A 24,423-nucleotide genomic window follows, 5' to 3' on the forward strand; every position below is an offset into this window, starting at 1 on the left:
TTGTCATATATACTTTGTATTTTTTGAAATAAATTTGTCTATTACTATTTATAGTAAAAGTTCCATTGTATACACACACACAAAAAATATCATTTGATCCTTAAAACAGTCTCTTTACATGTAACCATTTCTCATTCTTATCTTACAGATAAGGAAACCAATGATTTGATAGATTAACTGGTCCATTGTCATACCAGCAAGTGACTAAGCTAGGATTGGAATCTGGCTTAAATTCTGTCTGTTGGAATATTAGATTCTATACTCCATTCTAGGTTGACTTGGTTAATACCTTAATGGGTGGGATTGCTCTGATTAATGTTAATAAAATATCCTATTTTAATTTTGAGTGCATTTTAAGTACTTTTGATTACACAAAATGCTTCATATGAACTATCTGAAGTATCGGTGAAGACCTGACTGGAGATGCCTGTGTAAAGAGGGGTTAGTCCTTTAATCACGGCTCCTGGGGCCTTAGTTTCAGTTGTGTGTGGAGTTCCTCACACACACACATTCCCCCTGCTGCAGCACTGGGTCTGGAAGTGTCTCATCTGGATGTTGTTAAAGGCTCAGCTGGAGGAATCAGAATCCAAACTCCGTCTCCCAGCAGCTTGTGGTTCTAGCACACTCACCATGAGAACTCTTGTGTGAAAGGACAGAAAACTAGCAAAGGACTACATTGTCGATGCAAAATAACCAATAACCATTCTGGAGATAAGAGAAGTAGGGTGGGCCAGAGTGAGGATTATAATAACCTGGGAAGGCCATAGAAAGCATTCTGGAGTAGCACAGTTTTCAGTAGAGTCTTTTATCTTTTTAGAACAAAGAACATACATTAACACACCCAGAATACATTTTCATCATAATTTCAAAAGGTATTCAGTTGCAAATTAGCAGGCCAACGTGACGTGATGTCTGGAGAGGGCCTAATCTGGGCGTCACCAATAGGGTGTTGGCGTTACCAATAGGGCGTAGGAGGGGAAGCTTGCATTCTTAAGAGAGTGCATTCTTTAATGGTTAAGCAGATGCACAATGTATGTTTGACAGGCCATAAGTCAGGCTTTTTAGTTCAAGCCGAATCAGTTTTGAACCTGAATAGTTACCCCATATACCTCAGTATGTGAGAATCTCTTGTCAATATGCCTCCTCCTGCGTTTCATATTGGTAACATCTCTTCTAATGGGAATAGTTTTCATGAATAAAAATCCCCAAGTAAGTTGGGTAGTTTTTAGAAAACAGTTAAAATAATGCCTCTTTGGAGTTAGAAAAAGAACATGGATGCGTAATCATGATTTCGTGTGTGTGTATGACTGCAACAAAATGTGTGTCCTAAAAAATGTCTAGTTCTTGCCCCCGGACCTGCTTGCTCTTCCCTGTGTATGTTGTCCTATTCGTGCTTTGCCCTCCAGCAGTTACTTGCTGTGTGACCTTGGCCAAATTACTTCGCCTTCCTGTCCCTCAGTTGGCTTGTTTGCCAGAGATATTTGTACCTAATCTCATAGTTGTTATGAAGGTAGTTAATGTGTGACTTTGAAAACAGTCCTTGTCAGAAAGTAAATAATAAATATGGCTAGTTACACCTAATTCCCAAAGCTGGAAGGTGAAACTTTAAACAAGTTTTCAAAAGCAAAGTGTATTTTAAAAGTATACGATTCGTCCCAATCCCCATATGCTTGGTCTGTGCCGGGTGAAGCTGTAGGGTGTTAATTCTTCTGAATTCTGGACAGATGACTGCATTAGGCTTGGCATTGTGAGTATTCACAGACTATGAACGAATGCTTTAAAAGATAGTATTTACATATCAAAATAAGGATTATTAGATATGGTTTTAAGCAATTCTGGAGGTTTTCAGTGAGTCTCAAATGATTTAGGTTCCATCTGAAGGTACTGGAGTAGGCAGGCTGGCCTCCCCCAGTCTTGGCAGTTGCACACCTTTTGAACTTCCGCCTAGCTCCACTGGCTGAGCTGCTCATGAATCCCTCCCTCCGTAGACTGTCAGCCACCCCCGGGGCAGAGAACAGGTCGTTCCCTTCGTTGTAGTTGTCCCTTAGTTTACAAGCTGGAACACCCAGCCAGGGGAGATCACTCCTTTACTCCACCCCTTTCTGCACAATGAGAACATCGTGTCAGTCACCATTGTGGAAGGGATCACCACGGGTTTGCGCCTATTTTGTTTTGCCTTAGTGCCATTCCTAGCTGACTCACCGTCTACGACTAAAATCTACACAGTGGAAAGTAAACTTGACAGTTGGGAAAAGCTTGAATGATTTAGCCTCCTCTCCACAAATACGCCTTAATTTAAATTTACTAGAGAGTCCTCTGTCCTTTTCCTGGTTTTCCATTAAAAATTTTTTTTTCCCAGACTGATTGAGAGTAAACATTAGCAAGAAACTTGGGACTTGGTGTTGTGGCTGTCCCACAGGAATGCACCCCTCTCGGAGGATGGCCAATCAGAACAGAAGAAAGGGAAAGCAAGTGTGGAGTTTGTGGAAGGGAAAGAAGCAAGTGTGGAGTCCGGGTGTGAGTCTGTAAAGGAGTCACCCATGAGTGGGAGGCAAGGACGAAGACGACGGGAGCGACGCTCCTCTCCCCTCCGCTCCCTCTTACAGACGACACCCCAACTGAGGAAGGCCGCGTCTTCTGGGGGGGGGGGGGCAGGGCTGGTTCTGGAGCTGCACTGGGTCATGTGCAAGCCCCGCAGGGCCGGTCACGACCCGTCTTGTGGATCAGACTCGGGCTGCGACTCGCTTGAGGTGCAGAGCCCAATTTTAATTCCAGGTCTGTTCTTTCCACCGCTGTGCACGACGGCTGGTTTGTGATTCTGAGGGGCAGCACGCACGGGACCCTTCGGTGCCAACAAGCAAGACAGGCAGCGGAGGACAGCACGAGACGTGGGGAAGTGGGGCGGCCAGCGGCTGCTAATGCTCCCTGCCCTTCCTGCCCCAGGGCCCTTCCTCCCCCTGCCCTTCCTCTCCCTGCTCCTTCCTCTCCCTGCCCTTCCTCTTTCCTGCCCCTCCTTCCCCTGCCCTTCCTCTTTCCTGCCCTTCTTCTCCCTGCCCTTCCTCTTTCCTGCCCCTCCTCCCCCTGCTCCTTCCTCCCCCTGCCCTTCCTCTTTCCTGCCCCTCCTCCCCCTGCCCTCCTCTCCCCTGCCCTTCCTCCCCCTTCTTCCTCTTTCCTGCCCCTCCTCCCCTGGGCCCTCCCCCCTGCCCTCCTCTCCCCTGCCCTTCCTCATTCCTGCCCTTCCTCCCGGGGGGACCCTTCCTCTTTCCTGCCTTTCCTCCCCCTGCCCTTCCTGTTTCCTGCCCCTCCTCCCCCAGGCCCTCCCCCCTGCCCTCCTCTCCCCTGCCCTTCCTCTCCCCTGCCCTTCCTCTTTCCTGCCCTTCCTCTCCCTGCTCCTTCCTCTCCCTGCCCTTCCTCTTTCCTACTCCTTCCTCCCCCTGCCCTTCCTCTTTCCTGCCCCTCCTCCCCCAGGCCCTCCCCCCTGCCCTCCTCTCCCCTGCCCTTCCTCTCCCTGCCCTTCCTGTTTCCTGCCCTTCCTCTCCCTGCCCTTCCTGTTTCCTGCCCTTCCTCCTTCCTCCTTCCTGCCCGTCCTCTCCCTGCTCCTTCCTCTTTCCTGCCCTTCCTCTTTCTTGCCCTTCCTCTCCCTGCCCTTCCTCTTTCCTACACCTTCCTACCCCTGCCCCTCCTCCCCCTGCCCTTCCTCCCCCTGCCCTTCCTCTTTCCTACTCCTTCCTCCCGCTGCCCTTCCCTTTTCCTGCCCTTCGTCTCCCTGCCCCTCCTCCCCCTGCCCCTCCCCCTGCCCTGCCCTCCCCTCCCCGGCCTCCTCACACCGTCCCTCACGCCGGCCCGCGCGGCCCCAGCGCCTTGGCGCCGGCAGCTCCCCGCTGGCCCGGTCACCGTCCTCCCCGGCGGCGCCGTGACCGCGCGGCCTCCCTGACGACCGTCTCCCGGCAGGCGGCCCCGGGAGGGAGGACTCTGCGGGCCCCGCCGTCCCCTGACAGGGACGCAGGGTCGCCTCACGCCCGCCGGAGCGAGGGGCGCGCGCCTCCCCCGCCTCCGGGCAGCCCGCACCCCCAGTCCGCCCCGGGCGCCGCGGCCAGAGCGCCCGCTCCCCGGCCGGAACGTCTCCGCATCGCCCCCACGCGGCGAAAGGACTACCGCGGCGCCTCAGAACGGGTCGGCCGAGCTTCCGCGCGGAGCGGGCGAGCTTCCGGCCAGAGCGGCTTCCGGGCGGGGCGGCTTCCGGCGGGTCCGGTGAGTGCGCGGGGAGGCGGCGCTCGTCGGGAGGGGGAGCGGGGCGGGAGCCGTGTCCACAGTCCTTGCCTCCCTGGGCCGAGCGGGCGGCCGCCCGCCGCGTGGCCGGTAGTCGCGGAGTCCCGGCTGGAAGCGCGCGGTGACTGCCCGGGGTCACTGTCGGCCGGGCCGCTCGCGCTCTGGGGTGGCGGGGCCCGTCGGGCGCTCAGGTGGAGGGTGCGGTGCTCTTCCGCCGGTCTCGCGCGGTTTCGGGGCTCGCCGAGAGTTAACAGGCACCAGCCGGGCCGGGCCGGGGCGCGGCGGCCGGGGTTCGCGGGTTCGGATCCCGGCGCGGACCCGCACCCCGCTCGTCAGCCGCGCGGCGGCGGCCGCCCGTGTACCTGGAGGAGGGGCGCGGGTGTCAGCCAGGGCCGGTCTTCCTCCCAAAATAAAGGCGCAGAGTGCAAGTGAAGTGCGGTGTCGCTGCTGACGCGACGCTGCCGCGGCCGCGTGTTTGCGTTTACAAACGTGGAGCCAGCTTCCGAGAGGCGCGGCGGCGGGGCCCGGGGGCGGCGGGGCCGAGCGGCGCCCGCTGGTCAGCGGGTTCTCGTGCCCGCAGCCCGTGCGCGGGCCGGTCCCGCGGGGCCCGAGCTCTGCTGGGGGGACGGCGGGTCCGAGCGGGGGGCTCGGCCGGGTCCGCGGCCCGCGGCCACCTCTGCCCGGCCGGGGCGGGGCTGTCCTGCCTGGGCGCCCGGCTCCTCCGGGCGTCGTCCGCGGGGGCGGGGCCCCCCCAGGCCCGACCCTGGGCCCTGCAGAAGTACCCGGAAACGCGGGGCGGAGGCGAGCAGCGAGCAGCCGGGCCCCTCCCTCCCGGGGTCCAGATGCGCCTTTGCTCGCTGCCTCGCTGAATGCCGCAGGGTCTTCATCTGGTCACGGTGCGGGTTTAATATCGGGTCCCTTTTATGAAGTATGAGCCATAAGCATTTACCCTTTAAAAACACCATTTTGAGACGTTGACTGAGAACACGCACCGGGGCGGAGGGTGGTGCGGCCGTCTCCGCGCGGCGGGGCCCGGCGGCCGCCGTCCGGGGCTGTGGCGACTCTCGTCCCCGCCGCGCGTCCCCACCCCCGCGATTCCGAGGTCCTGGCCCGCGACGCGCCCACGGTGCACGCTTCTTAAAAGCTGTGAAAAGATGCGTGTTTCTCTTGGTGCCACGTGCATGCACGAATGCTCAGTCTTTCTCTGGGATGGAGCTCCATGAGGATCTTGTAAAGTATTTTCATCCAACAACAATTACTGGATAAACTGCAAGGAGTAAGGTGGCTTTGCATTTTGAGTTTTTTTTACTTTGTGTGTTTACTTTCCTCTCTTTACTCTTCAAATTTAATTGTATACCTTTGGTGGCGAACATCTTTAGAAAATTCACAATCTAATGATTTTTACAGGACGTTGAATAATATAATACATTTAAGAGAAAAATGGATGAAGAACCTGAAAGAACTAAGCGATGGGAAGGAGGCTATGAAAGAACTTGGTGAGCAGGGCATTCTTACTCTCTCTTCTTTAGGCATTGCGGGGTGTTTTTTAACTTTATTGAAGTATATTTTACACATGTTAAAATTCGCCCAATTCCAGTATATAATTCAGTGATTTTTAGAAAATTTACTGAGTTGTGCAGTCATCACCATAAGTCAGTTTTAGAACATTTTCACCACCCCAGTAACTGGCTCCCTGAGGCCCATTTACAGTTAATTCCGTTCTCCAGCCCTAGGCAGCCACTGGTCTGCTGTCTGTTTCTGCCGCTTCTGGACATTTCATTTAAGTGTAATCGTATAAGTGGTCAGTTGTGTCTGGCTCCTTTCACTTAACATGCAGTTTTCAAGCTTCCTCCATGTTGTAGTGTGTCAGTAATTCATTCCTTTTATTGCTGAATAGCATTCTCTTGTGTAGTACCGTGTTTTTATTTGTCCATTTACCAGTTGATGGACATTTAGATTGTTCACAGTTTTGGGCTGCTGTGAACGGTGCAGCTGTGAACGTTCACGTGCAGATCTTTGTGTGGACCTGTGTTTTCATTCCTCTTGGGTTAGTAAACTTTTAGCTTACCTTTTCAAGCAAGTAATTGTTGCTTATAGGGAGATTCTTAAAGAAGATGAATCAGGATCACTTAAAGCTACAATAGAAGACATTCTTTTCAAAGCAAAGAGAAAAAGGTATGCAAACGTTGTGTAGGCGTGTTAGAAAAGGTAAGATATGTTGCTTGAAGCCTTCCGTGCTCCTATACCCACTCCTCAGTGCTTCCTGTCAGCTGTGTTTCAGGGAAACTGACCTGTAGCCTTTTGAATAGGGGGAGGGAACCAGCAGCCTAGCACCTCAGGAGGGAAATGGGTCTCCAGGAACTATCCAAAATGTCTCTAATCACATGGGTCCCATAACTTAATAACTTACTTCACTAAAAAACGCAGGTTAGTTGAACAGTGGTATTGATTTTTCAGGTAGTATATGGTATTCCATTAAAATGTTTGCATAATTTTAACAGAGTGTTTGAGCACCATGGACAAGTTCGTCTTGGAATGGTATGTTACTATTTTTTCTTTACTGGTACAGAACTAGTTTGGGTTAAAGAAACATTGTGGCTTGACAGAATAAACAATAGGAAAACAACCAGCGTTTTAAAAGAATATATTAAAAATAGATGTGTAGAATATGTGACTACTAAATGCCATTACTAGTTCTTGGTAAAAATTATTTGCAAGTTGTCCTTATTGGAGTTTTTGTTTGTAGATGCGCCATCTTTACGTGGTAGTAGATGGATCGAGAACAATGGAAGACCAGGATTTAAAGCCAAATAGACTGACATGTACTTTAAAGGTGTGGTAAAATCATTCTAATTTACTCTAAATGTGGGGAAGGACACTGAAGTTTTAGTGAATGCGTTCTTTTTTTTCCTGAGTGAATACAAACTATAGCTAAGGAGAAGTGCTCCCAGATCCTTGAGGGAAATGGTAACCAAACAGCTAATTATTTGTGCCCTTCCACCCCGAGTCAGGGTCTCACTTTATTGGTTGTCCCTTCCCTTTATTGAATCTTCATTCTCCTTTGATTTCCTTGAATCGGTCGCCTCAGCTTATAAACACGTGCAGATTATTCCTAATTTATCGAAGCCCGTTCCCAGTTCTGCCCATTCTCCTGTTTCTGTCTTCGGTGGCTCTTCTCCTTGTTTAGATAGTTTCTGTCTTACATGTCCAGTCGGTTCCATCTTTTAAGGCGTAGCTCAAACCTGTCTCACCACTTACCTTTCAAATTGAGGTTTATTTAATAGTTTAATTTTTATTTATTTAATATTTTAAAATTTATTATTTTTATTTAGCATTTTTACTACTGAACATTTTTTAAAAATCTGTAAGCTTAAAAATGAGAAGCAGTGCTTGATAAACAGGTTTCACAAGACATGTTTTCTGTGGTTGTTATTTTGCCCTTAGCTAGTATTTCCATTTTGTTTTCTTCAAACAGCTGTTGGAATACTTCGTAGAGGAATATTTTGATCAAAATCCTATTAGTCAGGTATGTAAATAAGTGATAGAATTCAGAATTGGATTCCTAATATTACTGCCAAATATATCTTATTTTTAAAATATTGGGCATATATTTTATGAATTATTAAGTGATCCAGATCATGTACCAGTTTCTGGTACAATTATCAATGAAAAGCAAGATAACTCTAAAAGTTAAATAATGTACAGTGAACTACTAGCTAAATTTATGTGAAAAGCATCATGAAAAAAGTTCCTTACATGATATTTATTCCTTTGTAATTGCTAATTTATTTTATATACATTCTTATCAAGAAGAAATAATTCGTTAAATTAATAATAATTTTTGTTTTTATTTTGAGATTGGAATAATTGTAACAAAGAGTAAAAGAGCTGAAAAACTGACGGAACTCTCAGGTATGCATAAAACTACCCTTACAGGACTGAGGGCCTTAGCTGTATTTACACACCTTGTGACCCTGTCATAAGGTTGTCTATGAAGTGGAATGAAGCCTCCCTGCTTGCCTCTGGGTGAAACCCTTAATAAACCCTCCATCAGACTCTCAGTGTCTGAGATGGACTGTTTTACGTGAGTTCTGCACAGTGGTAAATAGTGTTGCAATGGATGTAAATGTGTTTTGTAAGATCTACACATTCTTATCCCCAAAGTATTAAGATAAAATTATTGTATCCATTCAGAAAATTCATTTACTCTTAAAATTATTTTTTTTTAAAGTTAAACCTCTAAAGAGCAAAGAGTATAAAAACTGAATTTTAGTTATTGTTAATGATTCAGTTTTTCTGCTTCTGTGACATGCCTAACTGAATTTTATTGCTTTAAAAGATAATAATGTCAGAGTTTCTTTGCTTTGGTATATGTGCTGATACAAATTTACATGGCTAATTCTGTTTTATTTTCTGTGAAACACACTATCCCTTAAATGTGGCTCTCAACCTTTCCTCCTTACCAAACACATAAGGGAAGTGACATCTTTAATAGTTCATCTGTAATAGTTTTTCACTATGGCAGTGGAAGTGAAAGGTATGTTAGTCTGGAGTGATCTAAGAAACTGAGTTACAAGTAACCAAAAACATCTCCAACTACCTTAAGGGCAAAAGGGAAATTATTGGCTCAAGTTCAAAGGTGGGCTGATTTCACATACGGATGTTTCCAGGGGTCCTGGCTCTGTCTGGCTTCATTCTCTGATAGGTTTTCTGGGAGGTGAAAAGATGCCTAGTGATAGTCCCAAGCCTACATGACCCTCGTAGCCTGTAGCTTCAGCACAAGTCCCAACAGGGACTCTTACGGACCCTGCCTGTGGTCTGCCCATCCATGAGCAGTCAGAGTGGCCAGGGAAAGGAAGTATTTGTTGTAGCCTGGACTGCATGTCTGTGCCTGGAGCCAGATGGAGGCGGGGTAAGCGCCGCCTGAACGACACGTGGTCTAGGCTGGACTGTATACTGTGAGGCGAAGATGGTTGCCCAAGGAAAAGATGGAGGGCCAACCCTCCTGCTGCCACCCCACCCCCAACCCCACCCCTAGTTAATAGTAGTTTTCTGTGGATGCCAGGGAAGTCATCTGTATAAAGATGAAAAATCCTCTGGAGATGCCGGTAGGCCTCTTGAAGGCACCCTCTCTGCCCCTGATCAGAGTCACTGCTGAAATCACACTGACAGTAATGTGGTATGCTTTTTTCCTATGCTCACAACACCATGGGAGATGACTCACAGGTCATGTGGTATAGTAGCAAGACAGGTGGATAGAGAGCCGAGAGATGAGGTGTGCTGCACCTGCCGTTGGGTGGGCGTGTGTCTTTGGGCAAATCATTTCACTTGTTACATTTGTTTCTCACTTATGAAATGAGAGATTTGACTTAGTGATATACTTTTCATTTTTAAAATTTTATGATTCTAAGAATAAATGCAATATGTATTAAATATGGCAAATGGTGAATATTTTAAAACTTATTCAGATAAATAACACCAAAAAGTTATACGTACATGAATGGACAAATAAGACAGATAATTCATACCAGAATAAAAAGAGAAACTAAATAACTATTAAAAAAGAAAGTTTAGCCAAACAAGTGATAAAAAAAAAACACTCAACATTTTATTATTTTATATATTTTAAATGAGCAAAATAAAGTTTCAACAGCAATATATTCCTTGCTGAACCATGGAGAAACTGGTACATATAGTGCTGATAATCTGGTTAATTAGTTTAACATTTTTGTGAAAAGAGCCATAAAAATGGTTGTTCCTTGGAATTATACTTAGGAAAAATTATGAAAAAATAAAAAGCCTCACTCTACAAATATGCTGTCTGCAGTGCTGTGTGTAATAGTGACAAATTGGAAATAAATATTCAACAGTATGGAGGTAGTTTGATGAACTATACTATATGATAAAATTAATGATGTTTTGGTTATCATTAATTAATATGAAGACAGTGTTGAATAGGAGAAACTGTGTGAAGAATACCATATTTCACTGAATCTCAGATTCCATCGTTTGTAAGATACCTTTATTTTATGAGCCATCAAGAAGGAAACACTAGCAGTTAAACTTGGACACCATGTCAGACGACGTGGGAATTGTTCACACCAGCTTCTTGGTAATTTGACATGTCTGTCGACTGTTGTAAAGAATTCGGTGGTTTTTCCTCCCTTCATTTGTATTGCTTGGCATGAGACAGACAATCTTTTCAGATGTTACTCGGTAACCGAAGATAACACAGCTTTGTCTATTTGTGGAAATTCTCCTGTCTTAGGTCTTCTAAAGCTCCTGTTTTTCTCCCCCAAAGAAAGATACAGAGTTGCAGGCATTCTTCAACCAATGACTTTTTGCTTCACTAATAACAAATTTACAGCTACTGCTCTGTTCCATGCCTTTCTACACAAAAATAGAACCTTTTTTATTAATAACCTTTCTAAAAACACTTTAAATCGCAGTTGAACTCAACAGGAATAGCACAAAGTGTACATAATGCGCTTGAAGCAACAGCATGTCAACAGCCATTCATAGGTCCGCACGGGAGCAGGCAGTGACAGCTGTGTCACATCTGTTGCCTGGCTGCCAGCGATTGTCAGACATGACCTGATTTTACAGGTGTTAAAATGTGAAAATATGTTAGTTTTAAAAATGGTGAAATAAGAAGATATTAAAAGAGGTTATACACTCTAAGTTAATGTTATTTAAAATGTGTGCTAATAGATAAAAAAAGATTTGTATTCTATTTTTTAGTATGAAGTGAGACTTTATATAACCAACATTTCTGATAAAAGTGCAACTTGCTAAAAATGTGAATTGAAGGGATTCTGTTCTTTAGCATCATAGATATGTAAATTTTGGGAGAAACATAAATTTCTATTATGTATATATAGAATTTTATTTGAAGTAGATTATTCCATTTCTATTTTAGGAAACCCGAGGAAACACATAACATCTTTGAAGAAAGCTGTGGATATGACGTGCCATGGAGAACCGTCTCTGTATAACTCCTTGAGCATGGCTCTGCAGACTCTCAAGTGAGGATTGTACATTTATTATTTACAATTCATTTCAAAGTTTTTTGAATGAGTTAAGTTGAAACGATAATATGTTAATATGTGTCTCCATAAACCCAACTATGATGAAAACATTGTTAAGAGAACTGTGTAATGTCATTTATGATGTTTAGTGTGGTGTTGGCTACTGATTTTTATTTTACATTGTAGTTGGTGGGGTATATCCTTAAAGGTTTTAGTAAAATATGATTAAAACTGTAGCAGTATTCGTAATACAAAAAAAATTGTATATGGAATTTAATGTGGTATAATAATTGTGAGTTTGTTGTACGTTTATTGACTTTTATTAACTTATTTTGTGATACATCTGAAAATGAATAGCACACTTTTCCAGCATGTTTAACTTTATGTGGAATATAGCTAAGACCCCAGAGGAAGTAGTCCATGTAGTTAAAGCTCATCTGTCTTATCCCCAGATAGTCTGTCCTGACTCAGATTTTTATACTTGATATAATAGTTATTTTTCTAGTTTTGAAGGAGATGAGAAGGAGGTAACACTCGTAATAAAGGAGGCACAGTAGCAGCGTCCAGGGCAAAAGCCGAGAGCCTGACAGTGAAGCTATGGCAGGAAAGCTGTAAATAACTGATAGAATGCTCCAAAAAGCATAAACATCTCCATTTAGAATGGGGAAAACAGCTGATCACATCATAAAGTCCCATAAGCCATTTAATTAAATGGTACACAAAAATTAATGTTTATGATTATTATGACTCTGAATCACCATGAGGTTAAATTAGAGTCTTTAAAAAAGAAGTATGTTACTATTGCTGGGCTGCAGGAATACACCTTAAAGTTGATCCAGATGGTGGTTGTCATACTTCCCAGCATTCACCTTAGCCTTTGTGTGAAACAAATCTGCTGGAATGTAAGCTTCACAAGTTAGGGACCTTATCAGTGTTGTTTATCACTCTAGCCCCAGAACTTAAAAGAGTATTCAATAAATATTTATTGAATGAATAAATGAATCAATGAATTTTTGTTAAGTATGTAGCTAATTTTAGAAAAATTTACATTAAGGTATTAATATACTCATAATTCATTCCTTTGCACTGTTGAAACAAATGAGATATTCTGTAGTCTAAATGTGTGAGCCATGTGTACTGTTCCTTCTGAGTAAATTTTCGTTAGTGTAATTTGTTTTACCTGATTGGAGTGCGTTTTATCTTTCTTTAGACACATGCCCGGCCACACGAGTAGAGAAGTCCTGATCATCTTTAGCAGCCTCACGACTTGTGACCCATCTAATATCTATGACCTCATCAAGGTAGAGCCAACAATTTCTTTATAATCAAAACCAAAGTTACAAACTAAAGAGAATTCTGTAGTGAACTTACTACTAGTTTTCAGAGCATTCTACCTATTTTTCAAACACGTTAATTCTTCATTGTTGTTTTTCTTCCCTCAAAACCCTTCGTTTACTTGGATTTTACGAAGACCCTAAAGGCAGCTAAAATTAGAGTGTCTGTTATTGGATTGTCTGCAGAGGTTCGGGTTTGCACTGTACTTGCTCGAGAAACTGGTGGTATGTATTTAGAATCTTCAATATTTATTCATAATTACCATGTAAGAAGTAACAATTTGTTAATTAAATTAGGATGTTTTAATCTGTTTTTAAGTTACTAAACTTAAATCAGTTTATGTCCTGAAGTCCAAAATATGGGTAGTCATCTTAAATATGTCATTGATGCTATAAGATAGCATCTTGAAATGCAAGGAATTTTCAGTAGTTATGTCAGTGTTTAGAGGAAGCATTATAACTCTTGAAAAGCTAGAAGTTTCACTACATGTAATATTTTGTAAAGATCTTATAACTTGGCTTTAATTAAATTATAATTATAGTTATTCCTGGAGAAGTCAATATAGAGATATTATTTAAATAAAGTTTTTGAAAAATGATAATTTAACTCGAATATTTATTTTGAAAATATACATTTTCAGATGGTAGAACTTTTATAGAATTACGTAGAAATTATAATTTGTTCTTATGTCCGGAAAGCTGATTTTTTTTCTTTTACTTTTTGTCTTGTTAGGCACATACCACGTTATTTTAGATGAAAGCCATTACAAAGAATTGCTAACGCATCATGTTAGTCCCCCTCCGGCTAGCTCAAATTCTGAATGCTCTCTTATTCGTATGGGTAAGTGTTTATTTTGTGTTATTTTAAAATAGACATTTTAAAAAATATATTTTAGCTCAAACTAGACTTTGTATTTTCATTTGCACAAGTTATCATTTTAATGTTTAAGAATTTCTTTTTTTAACTTAAATGTTTTATAATTAGAGAAAATTATGCTATTGAAGCGATTTTGGAAAATAAGAGAAGTAAAAAGAAAATGAAAACCCCTGTCGTCCTTTCCCTCAGAGAACACTACTGGTTTTCTTTCATTGTTAAGGCTAGAAAGGTATAAAGAACTGCGTTTATAGAAAAATCCGGTTGTATTAAGAAGTTTAAAAAATAAGCTACAAAATCCTCTGTGCTGTTTGGTCAAAGCTGCATAATACAAACTGCATAAACGGACGGTTGCAGGGAGAGGCATGGAATTGATCGAAGTGATTTTTTGGGGGACACAAAGAAGGATGGGTTTTGCATCATTTAAAAAAATTTTTGTTTTCCTCTATTTTCCAAAAATTTTATATGTTTATAATTGAAAAAGGCATAACTTTTTAAGTATAAAAAGAATCTCCTTGTTTAATATGCATTTTTTAACTGTCAGTGAGATGGAATGCTTTTCTGTCTTGTTTTTGGCCATTTATAGTGCTGGTCAACCTCTTTCCTCGTCTGTAACACAATATTGTTGTCTGTCTCTTTATGTGTTGCAAGAGTTGAATTAATACAGATGAAGCATTTAGAATAATGCTTGACGTAAACACACTGCGTTTTAGATATTATGTTGGCTAGTCTTTGATTTACTGATACATTTTCTTAGCCCATTTTAAAGTTATTATTTAAACTTATAATAATTTATTCTTCAAGTTGATTTGTTAGCGCCATTTAGGAATATCCACCCCTTTTCAGTCACCTGATGCAAATGTTTTTTCAGTTGGTCATTTACCTTTACCTTTGTTTGTTTTGCTGTACAGATAGATTTTACATTTTTATGTCATGAAATCTCTCTTTTTTTTTATGGTTTCTGCTTTTCTTGGACTTATTTTCAGAATTTAAAAATACATATGGAAAGCAAACTGTGTGGGTTTGGCTGTTCCAAAATTTTAAACACAGAAGTATATTCTTACATAAAGTGAATGTGGGCTATGTAATAGACTCCTCTGTTGTGTTAGAAACTATTTAAAAATTACATTTTCTTTGTAAAAAGCAATATGTCTTAACTGTTATTAAATTAGAAATACACATGTGAACTTTAGAATCTGAGGTGGATGGACGGACAGACAGATCTTTCCCCCATTCCTTTCACTTTTGATTTGTCTTGTAACCTGGAATTTCAGTCTGTTTGACCGACTGTGATAAACATATCTAATAGGCGGGAAAGAGAACTTTGTACAACTTTGTGGGCTTTGTGGTAGGAACATTTTTAGGTTCCCAGTCCTAGAATTTTGCTGTTTGCCTGGAAAAAGAAAGTAACATCTTTTCTTCTGTGAAGGATTTCCTCAGCATACAATTGCTTCTCTGTCTGATCAAGATGCAAAACCTTCTTTCAGCATGGCGTAAGTAAAAACCTTGAAGCTGTCAGTGATACTTTTTTTTTTTTTTTTTTTTTGTGAGGAAGATGAGCCCTGAGCTAACATCTGATGCCAATCCTCCTCTTTTTGCTGAGGAATATTGGCCCTGGGCTAACATCCGTGTCCATCTTCCTCCACTTTATATGGGACACCGCCACAATGTGGCTTGACAAGTGGTGCGTTGGTGTGCCCCCGGGATCCGAACCTGCAAACCCTGGGCCGCCACAGCAGAGTGCGCACACTTAACCACTATGCCACCGGGCCGGCCCCCAGCGATAATATTTTTACATTTTTAATTCCTTCCTATCAGTTATAAATTTAAAATATGGGCTTGAAATATAATGGCTTTTGTAAAAGATTACCTTCTCTATAGCTGTAAAGGGTGAGGACTGTGTCTACTCCTGTGGAGTGATCTTCAGGACGTGTTACTAAGTAAGACAGCGAGGGAGGGGAAAGTGTGCAGTATGCTGCCAACCACCTGAGAAGAGGGTTTATATTAATAATAAAAACAGTAACGGAAATAAAAAGTGAAAACTAAAAGATGTTTACCTAGGCAGTGTGTGGAGAAAGGCAAAGGGATAGACCCTAGATTTTCCTGAATATACCTGTTTTAACTTTGGAGCTTTACATTTTACATAATTATAAAACAAAAAAATTTAAGAAAATAATTCTTAAAAATCACAAATAAGACTGTTATCTCCAGCTGTAAAGATGTTATAGGGCCTAGATTTATCCTCCTGCCTCCTGCCAGAGAGCCAGACAAGATACACAGAACCATGGTTTCCAGACATTGGGCAGCAGGTTCAGATAGCGATCCCTCAAGGGAACGAGCAATGGGGGGCCCTGTGACTGCAGCTCACTGTCTGGAGAGACTCAGGCTGCTGTGCAGGGACAGGGACCCCACACAGAGCCAGGATGTCTTCTCTATTGAAGAACAGAGTTCAGAGTTTGAACTCTATTCGTATTCAGGAGAACATGAGCATAAGAGATATGGAAGGTAGAAAAAAGACCAAATCTAATTTGTAGGGATGAAGAATACAGTGTCTGAGATGACAATACACCGGATGGGATTAACAGCAGATTAGTCACTGAAGAAGAAAAGAGTAGTGAATTCAGAGACATTAATGGAACCTACTGAAAACAAAAATGCAGAGAAAAAAAAAGAAAAAATGAACAAAGTGTAAGTGAACTATGAAACAACTTGAAGACCTTAGTGTCAGGTAGCATACTTTCCTCTGCTCTGACTATTCACATCTTTATATATCGCTTCTAAAGCAGTGTTTCCCCCACAGGCACCTGGATAGCAGCACCGAGCCAGGACTCACATTAGGAGGCTATTTCTGCCCCCAGTGTCGGGCGAAGTACTGTGAGCTTCCCGTGGAGTGTAAAATCTGTGGTGAGAGACCAGCTGTTCCTTACCCGTTAGATTAGTCTTGAATAACTTCTTTCTTATATTGCTGTTGAAATAAATGTAAATATTAAGTTCTGCCTGTGTTTCTGGATTTCATCTTTGAGAAGAGAAGTAGGTTACTTCTTTTACCGAATGGCCAGTACTCAATTTCTAAGAATAAACATGGCATTCTAGAAGAGGTTCCTGATTCTCTTCCTGAAAAAAGTGTGTTCTTTAAAGGCTGTGCAGATCTAGTAGACATTTTTGCAGCTCTTACCTGCATAAGATAAATATATATAAGGAGAATGAGGAATTAAAGTAGTAGAATCATATAATTTTATTTCATTTATAAGTAAGCAGATAGGCCAGGAGAGGTCACATGCCTAGTGACAGAACTAAGACTCCATCCTGAAATCTCCTTTTATGGCCACAGGTGATAAACTGAAGAAATGAATACTTGCAGTCCTAAAAATACTTGAAAATATTTACCCTGAATTATATCATTTGACATTTCTGCCATCGTCTTTATGAGGTTTGGGCTATTAAACATGTCTCTCTGCTTTCTATGTTAGGTCTCACTTTGGTATCTGCTCCCCATTTGGCACGATCTTACCATCATTTATTTCCTTTGGATGCTTTTCAAGAAATTCCTCTAGAAGAACATAATGGAGAAAGGTATATGAGTTTTGATTAATTTATATCTAAGTGGTAGAGTGATGTGTGAATAGCTGGTCTAGTGGTTAAGATCCAGCGCTGTCACCGCCGAGGCCTAGGTTTGTTTCCTGGTCAGGGAACCTCACCACCCATCTGTCGGTTGTCATACTGGGGTGGCTGCATGTTGCTGTGATGCTGAAAGCTCTGCCACCGGGATTTCAAATAACAGCAGGGTCACCCATGGGGGACAGGTGTCAGCGGAGCTTCCAGACTAGACAGACCAGGAAGAAAGTCCTGGCCACTCAGTTCCGAAGAAATTGGCCATAAAAACCCTGTGAATAGCAGCGGAGCATTGTCTGATAGAGCGCCAGAAGGTGAGAGGATGGCGCAGAAAGACCGGGCAGGGGTCTGCTCTGCTGCACACGGGGCCCCCAGGAGTCAGAATCCACTTGAGGGCACTAGCAGCAAAATGTTTGAATACATTCTTAGTACGTTAAAAAAGATAGTCATGTTAACCTGGGCAAGATTACTTCTAATATAGAAAATAAGACATAGAATGCCTTGGTTGTGGGGCCTGCCTGGTGGCGCAAGCGGTTAAGCATGCGCGTTCCGCTTTGGCGGCCCGGGGTTCGCAGGTTCAGATCCTGGGCGCACACTGACACACTGCTTGTCAAGCCATGCTGTGGTGGTGTCCCATGTAAAGTGGAGGAAGATGGGCACGGATGTTAGCTCAGGGCCAATCTTCCTCAGCAAAAAAAGAGGAGGATTGGCATCGGATGTTAGCTCAGGGCTGGTCTTCCTCACAAAAAAAAAAAAAAAAAAGAATGCCTTGGTTGTGACTGAAATGACTCATTATTAAACAGATCTGGGTCTCCAGAAATGTACCAATTTCCCTAAACCCATTTGTGGATAGTAAGGGGGTAGTATGCTGGTAAATCAGCTCTCCAGAGAGAAAAAACAAGCCCTGATTTGTAGCAATTGCTGATTTCCATGGTATAAAACTGGAGCATTTATCCAGAAGGTCTAATATCAGGATAATATGAGAATAAAGAAAAGGTCAAATGAAGAGTAGGAAAGAAATAGTTCAAGGACATTTTCTACTACTGAAGGACAGAACTTTCTCAATTGAAAGGGACGGTCAAGTGCCTAACATATATAAAGTATATCACTGTGAAATTTCAGAATACACAGCAAAATATTAACTCTAGACATTCTGGAGAGGCAAAGTTAGGTCACAGAATTTGGAATGAAAATTGTTTGTCTTCTCATCATTAACACTGGATGCTGACAGGGAGCAATTTCCTTCAAAATTTGGAGTGAAAATTATTACCAACGCAAATTATATGCCTAGCCAAGCTATCAACTAAATGTAGGTAAAATAGAGAAATTTTCAAACTTAAGGTCTCAAAAAGAGACTTTGGGGAAGCTGTGGTAGAGATGATTCAAAGGAACTGAGAAAGAGAATGAATGACAGTAGGAATATTTATCTAATTCAGAAGTGGCTAAAGAAGTCTGAGGATGATGGTAAGGGGAGATCCCAGAATGACGGTGTGTGTCAGAATGGGGAACAGCAGTCCAGTTTGGAGAAGGTCAGAGTGCTCCAGGAGAGATTTCACCAAGAGGAGGAAACTATAGAATTCCTGATGTGGTAAACTTAACCAGAGGATGTTTAGACTTCTCAGGGAAAGGTTAGGGCTGAGTTAGTGGTAGCTACATAGAAAACTAAGCTTGTGAATAACAATACCGTTGTTAACTCCAGCAAAAAATGTTTTACAGAGGAAAAGTTGCATTACATGGCTGAACTGAATATGTTTATATAATCGTGATAAACTAAACATTTAACGTTGTTCTATCCAAAATGATTTAACTGCATAGAAAAAGAATTGAGAATGATATTAGTTATGCATGTACTTGCTATTGGTTCAAGAGTTTGAAAGAATTAAATTCTCATCTTCTGTAGTGGGAGGTTCATAGCCAGTGCCTGTGGAAAAATCAGAGCACCATAAGCATAGGTAACTCGCAAACAGCCAGAAGTGTTGACAGCTCTGGGAAGCTGGAAATGAAGTGGGGTCGGGGGGCGGGGAACTGCTACTTTTTATAATAAGTTTTGAGAACTTGTAACTCTTTAAGCTATTCCTTGAAAATGAATCCCTTAGGTATCCCTTATATTCAGTAAATTAACTTCTGTCCATCTAGAATTGTACCAGCTGGCCATTATCTTTGGGAGAGTTGAAGAACAGTCCCTCAAATCATTTTCTGTAGGGCTAAGTTCCCTCATGGAATCCCAGTGGAGAAGGCATGCTCATAGTTAACCTGGATGAAAATAAAATAAAAAATTTATTTTTCGGGGCCGCCCTTGTGGCACAAACGGTTAAGTGCGTGCGCTCCGCTGCAGTGGCCCGGGGTTCGCCGGTTCGGATCCCGGGGGCGCACCGATGTACTGCTTGGCAAGCCATGCTGTGGCGGCATCCCATATGAAGTGGAGGAAGATGGGCACAGATGTTAGCCCAGGGCCAGTCTTCCTCATCAAAAAGAGGAGGATTGGCAGATGTTAGCTCAGGGCTGATCTCCCTCACAAAAAAAAAAAAAATTATTTTTCAAGTGCTATTTTGGGCTGTCAGATGACCTTAGGATATACTGTGGAATTTTCTTAAATTAGTGGTGTTCTTACCTCTTTCTCCTAAAAGTCATGTATAAAGATAATTACTTATTAACTGAAGGATTCTTGTTATTGAGATTTTGCTGAGCTGTTTTAATGAGTGAATTCTAAACAAAATGATTCTTAAACTTTCTTTTGCAGATTTTGTTATGGATGTCAGGGGGAATTGAGAGACCAACATGTAAGTTCGTGTGCTTTCTAAACATTAAGTATTGTGTAAGAAATACTGAAGAGATAGTATGACAAGTTTTCAGTAGATTGTTGAAGCCCAGGCTCATATCGGTTATTCCTCAGAAGTATAGTAGCCCCTGGTGGAGATGAAACAGAGCACAAGAGTTTCAGCAGTTGTTTTGTAATTCTGTGTTTAAACTTCGCTGTATAGACATTTTAGTACTTGAAATTGTCTTCAGTCTGAGGATGACCTGCGTTTAGTTTGGAAGTATTCAAAGTGTTTTCTCCATACTGTACTTCAGGCTCTGTCAGAACTCATTTTGACTTGCCATTTAAGGTGGCCACGGACCTAAGGTTATTCCCCATTGTGCCAATGAAAAATATTTTTAAAAATTTTGAAGGTGGTCAATTTGAATATATAAACTTATCTAAAGATGCAAATAAGATAGATCCTTGCCTGGTTTTAATTTTTTATTAATTTAATTACATGTCCATATTTAAAACTATGCTTTATAAACTATATAAAATATTAGTTGGAAGCATTGCTTATTTATTCCACGCTCACATTTCATAAAACAATTTTATTGACTTTTATGTGCCTCTTTGATGTCAGTAGATTCATCCTCACTAGAACAACTTTTGAATCATTTTGACAGTTTTAAGAACATACCATCTTCTGTGCTGTTTGAGATTTAGTGAGTTTGAATCTGTGTATGATGCTGCCCTGGAAATTTTACCCCCCAGCACAAGTATCCATATATGTAATATTGATAGAATAGTGGTTTTTTTCTTTTTATTTGTTTTATAGGTGTCTTTTGCCATATTTTTTAGTGGTTTAATTAAAAGGGGAATATAACTTTGGCAGTTGTGAGGTCATTCTCCAGGAATAACTAAATCTGTGTTAAATTTTTGTGCTTCTCTTTTTAATTGAATCAGTCAGATGGCCTCTCGAAGCATTCAAAACTAGCACTCATTTCAAGTCCATGTGTCTTCCCCAAATACTTACTTAAAATGAAGTAATTGAGAGTGTCCTGTAATAAAGAGACTTTAAGGACTCAAAAACAGTTATTCCCTCAGTTCTAAGGAGTAATATTTTTGGAAAAAAGCCATGGCCTTAGATTAGAGAATCTACAGGACATGAGAAGTAATCGGGTGGGTGGGTGGGTGGGGAACTGATGCAGAGACAAGGAGCAGAGCACTTGAGTGTCTCCTGCCTGTGCTGTGCTTGCGTCTGGAGCCTGCCTTCTGAACGTGCCCTCCTCCTCTCTGCAGGTCTATGTCTGCACGACGTGCCGACACGTCTTCTGCGTGGACTGCGACGTGTTCGTCCACGACTCTTTGCATTGCTGCCCTGGCTGCATACACACGATGCCAGCTCCCACAGGTGTTTGACTCCAGCAGGCGGCACACCTGTACGTGCTAAAGAGAAACTTGCAGTTGTAAATAAAATGTCTTGAGAAGAAGCTCCAATTAAAACACAACAGTCTGAAAGGAAAATCTGACTTAAGAAACTTTTTGCTAAGAAAATGTAGTATTTTATTTAAAAGTTTGTGTTTTGTCACAGAAATGCCTGGAATTCAGTAGTATTTCATTCAGTTTTGTTTTCTATTATTTTGAGTTATGTTTTCAAAGTTGTTATATGTTATTGTATTTAAGTTACTTATAATAATTAAATTGATGTGATAATTGTTTTATAGTTAAATACAGAATCTGATTTATTTTTATTCATTTTTAGTGTAAAAAAATTAGGTATAAGTGTAAATTCAGTGTAAGATGAAATGAATCCATAGTTATGAAATTAATACATATGCAATTATATACTGCTCTACCCCCCCAAGGGGTCTTTTTTGGCTTAACAGACAATCAGAATATAGTTATAAAAGTAATACAGCTGAGGGCCGGCCCCGTGGCTTAGCGGTTAAGTGCGCGCGCTCTGCTGCTGGCGGCCCAGGTTCGGATCCCGGGCACACACAGATGCACCGCTTCTCCGGCCATGCTGAGGCCGCGTCCCACATACAGCAGCTAGAAGGATGTGCAGCTATGACATACAACTATCTACTGGGGCTTTGGGGGAAAATAAATAAATAAATAATTAAAAAAAAAAAAAAAGTAATACACCTGAAATTAAAAACAGGGCTCTTTTTAGGATTATACATTCAACATCTCAGGATTGCCGTGGCCACACCTGCCACCGGTTTGCTCAAAGGATGTTACACAAGAGCAGCACGTGGCCAGGAGGCAGCATCAGGCGGTCCTCCTTCTGGGCAAGTCCTGTAGCAGCTTACCCAGCACAGCCTCGGTGCCAAGCCGAGTGCTCAGCTGCAGGCAGGCCTCAAGGAGCCAGCATCTCCTTTTTGTTTTGTTTTTTTCTGAGGAGGATCGGCCCTGAGCTAACATCTGATGCCAATCCTCCTCTTTTTTTGCTGAGGAAGACTGGCCGTGGGCTAACATCTGTGCCCACCTTCCTCTACTTTATATGGGACGCTACCACAGCATGGCCTGACAAGCAGTGCATCGGTGCACTTCCGGGATCCGAACTGGTGAACCTCGGTCCGCCAAAGTGGAGCTTGCGCACTTAACCACTTGTGCCACTGGGCCGGCCCCAGCGGCATCTCTTATAACAGTTCCATCAGCACAGCTTCCAGGGTCCCCATGAGGGACGTGTTAGTGTTCAGAGTCACTGCACTCAGGAAAGCCTGAAGCCCGAGGTTCCCATCACACTGTCTCTGGGGCCCCCAGTCCAAGTGCAGGTCAGTGATCAGTTTTAGCTAAGCAAAGCTGCCTGGACACAAAGTTGGCATTCCTGCCTGTATCAGTTTCCATGACAACAGAGGAACACTTCACTGAAGGTGAGGTTCAGGCAGTGAGGGAAAAGGTCTTGTTAACCTTTCACCCTCATATGCTAAACCTGTTGCTTTAAGGCTTCCTCTGTAATAACTGGTAATGTATTTTACTCCATGAGGTAGGTCTGAGACCGCTATTTTGTTGTTTGGTGTCTAGGCCTGGTTTACCGCCGAGTTTAGGCTAACGAGGCCGGCGTTGTGGTGTCTGTCCCTGTAAGCCCCACTCAGGTTCACACCAGGGACTATGTAACTAAACCTCTTCAACCCTCCCACTCCGGTGTCAGAGAGACTTGGGTGAGAATGTGTGTCAAGTCTGCGTGTCAGGTTCAGTGCGGACACAGAGCTCTTTTCAGGGACCACCCTGTGGAGAGCGGATCAGGTTTCCATGGCAAAGGTGTGTTCATTTTATATCTACAAACTTCAGTCGCTCTAGATTGAGTTTCACTATGACATTCATAATTTTATAAATAACAGTTCTTAATGAGAAATATCAGTCATGCTACCCTGGAGTATCTATTCCATAAATCTTGGATAGAGCCCAAAAATAAGCATTTTTAACAGCATGCATGCCAGCACACACACGGACAGAGACATAATATGACCAAAGTAATAGAGCTCTCTGCTGGGAGTCGTGTTTTCTGAGCCCAGAGCCAAATAGTTCTTGGCGTGGAAACAGGCTTCAGCTCTAGGCAACCAGGTAACCGCTGTCTGCCTTCTGCTTTGTCAACAGAGGTGTCAGTGGCTTGTAGGAGACGCCTCCAACATGGTCAGAGTATTCTGCCTCCCCTTACCTGACTTAGAAGAAAGGCCACAAGTGGTCACCTCTTGGAAAGTTACTAGAAATATATTAGAGACACCCTCACTCCTGCATATAAAAGGAACATTCAGTGCCCTTTTGGCTGCTTTATCTCTTTCTACAGTTTTATATTTTATTTGCATACTTGATAAAGTTAAGGTGAATATTTTAGTTATGCTTAAGGTGGAATTTCCTTTCTCACAATTGTAAAGAAAATCCTGACTTAAGATTACAGAAATAGAAACGGTGACCTGAGACTGTTAGTTCTGGACTTTAATTTCCCTCTTGAACTCCACAATATGCTACAATAGTGAAGGAAACTACCACGAGAGATCTTTCTGAACAGTATGTCTTTCTGAGTCCTGTTGTTTGACTAATTAGAAAACTCCTTAATACTTAAAATTCATTATAGAAATTAGATTTATTTTAAATGCATACATTTTACATCATATTCTTTTTTATTTGGCCTGACGATCTTTGTCTTTTAATGAAACATTTAGTCCATTTATATGTCATGTGTCTACTGGTATATTTGGGTTTAAATTTACCATCTTACTTTGTGCAATTTGTTTCAACTATTCTGTGTTTCCCTTTCTCTTCTTTCTTGCCTTTTTTTAGATTATTTTCCACCATACTATGTTTTTCCTCAACTAGTTTGGAAATTGTATACTCTATTTTTATTCTTTTAGTGGTTACCCTAGAAATTACAATACACACCATTTCTTTCTTTCTTTTTTTTTTGTGTGTGTGAGAAGATCAGCCCTGAGCTAATATCCGATGCCAATCCTCTTTTTGCTGAGGAGGATTGACCCTGGGCCAGTATCCCTGCCCATCTTCCTCTACTTTATCTGGGACGCTGCTGCAGCATGGCTCGACAAGGCAGTGTTGGTGCGTGCC

The 24,423-nt window shown here is 42.3% G+C and overlaps 1 protein-coding gene across 3 annotated transcripts; it reads left to right on the forward strand.

The window, feature by feature from the left end:
* The first annotated feature begins 3,858 nt into the window (after nucleotides 1–3,858).
* On the forward strand, nucleotides 3,859–21,589 carry GTF2H2 (general transcription factor IIH subunit 2). Of its 3 annotated transcripts, none has more exons than XM_058557879.1 (16): nucleotides 3,859–4,251; nucleotides 5,677–5,765; nucleotides 6,367–6,444; nucleotides 6,771–6,807; nucleotides 7,016–7,102; nucleotides 7,745–7,795; nucleotides 8,127–8,181; nucleotides 11,189–11,294; nucleotides 12,508–12,598; nucleotides 12,769–12,856; nucleotides 13,365–13,472; nucleotides 14,935–14,998; nucleotides 16,306–16,409; nucleotides 16,976–17,078; nucleotides 19,858–19,897; nucleotides 21,160–21,589. In XM_058557879.1, exons 2-16 carry the CDS (start codon nucleotides 5,710–5,712, stop codon nucleotides 21,277–21,279), a joined length of 1,188 nt encoding a protein of 395 aa, XP_058413862.1. In that variant the 5' UTR covers nucleotides 3,859–4,251; nucleotides 5,677–5,709; the 3' UTR covers nucleotides 21,280–21,589. The 3 variants fall into 3 exon arrangements, with proteins under 3 accessions (XP_058413862.1, XP_058413955.1, XP_058413767.1); XM_058557972.1 differs by lacking the exon at nucleotides 3,859–4,251 and adding an exon at nucleotides 4,994–5,550; XM_058557784.1 differs by lacking the exon at nucleotides 3,859–4,251 and adding an exon at nucleotides 4,994–5,545.
* Nucleotides 21,590–24,423: the final 2,834 nt, after the last annotated feature.

The sequence above is a fragment of the Diceros bicornis genome, chromosome 1 (genome assembly GCF_020826845.1).
Source record: "Diceros bicornis minor isolate mBicDic1 chromosome 1, mDicBic1.mat.cur, whole genome shotgun sequence".
Classification (NCBI taxonomy): Eukaryota; Metazoa; Chordata; class Mammalia; order Perissodactyla; family Rhinocerotidae; genus Diceros; species Diceros bicornis.

Bases quoted from the DNA above. Each gene is read 5' to 3' on its own strand.
- GTF2H2 (XM_058557879.1), top strand. From the start codon at position 5,710: ATGGATGAAGAACCTGAAAGAACTAAGCGATGGGAAGGAGGCTATGAA. The intron at 17,079-19,857 runs GTATATGAGTTT...TTTCTTTTGCAG, and splicing joins GAAGAACATAATGGAGAAAG to ATTTTGTTATGGATGTCAGG. The intron at 19,898-21,159 runs GTAAGTTCGTGT...TCCTCTCTGCAG, and splicing joins GGGAATTGAGAGACCAACAT to GTCTATGTCTGCACGACGTG.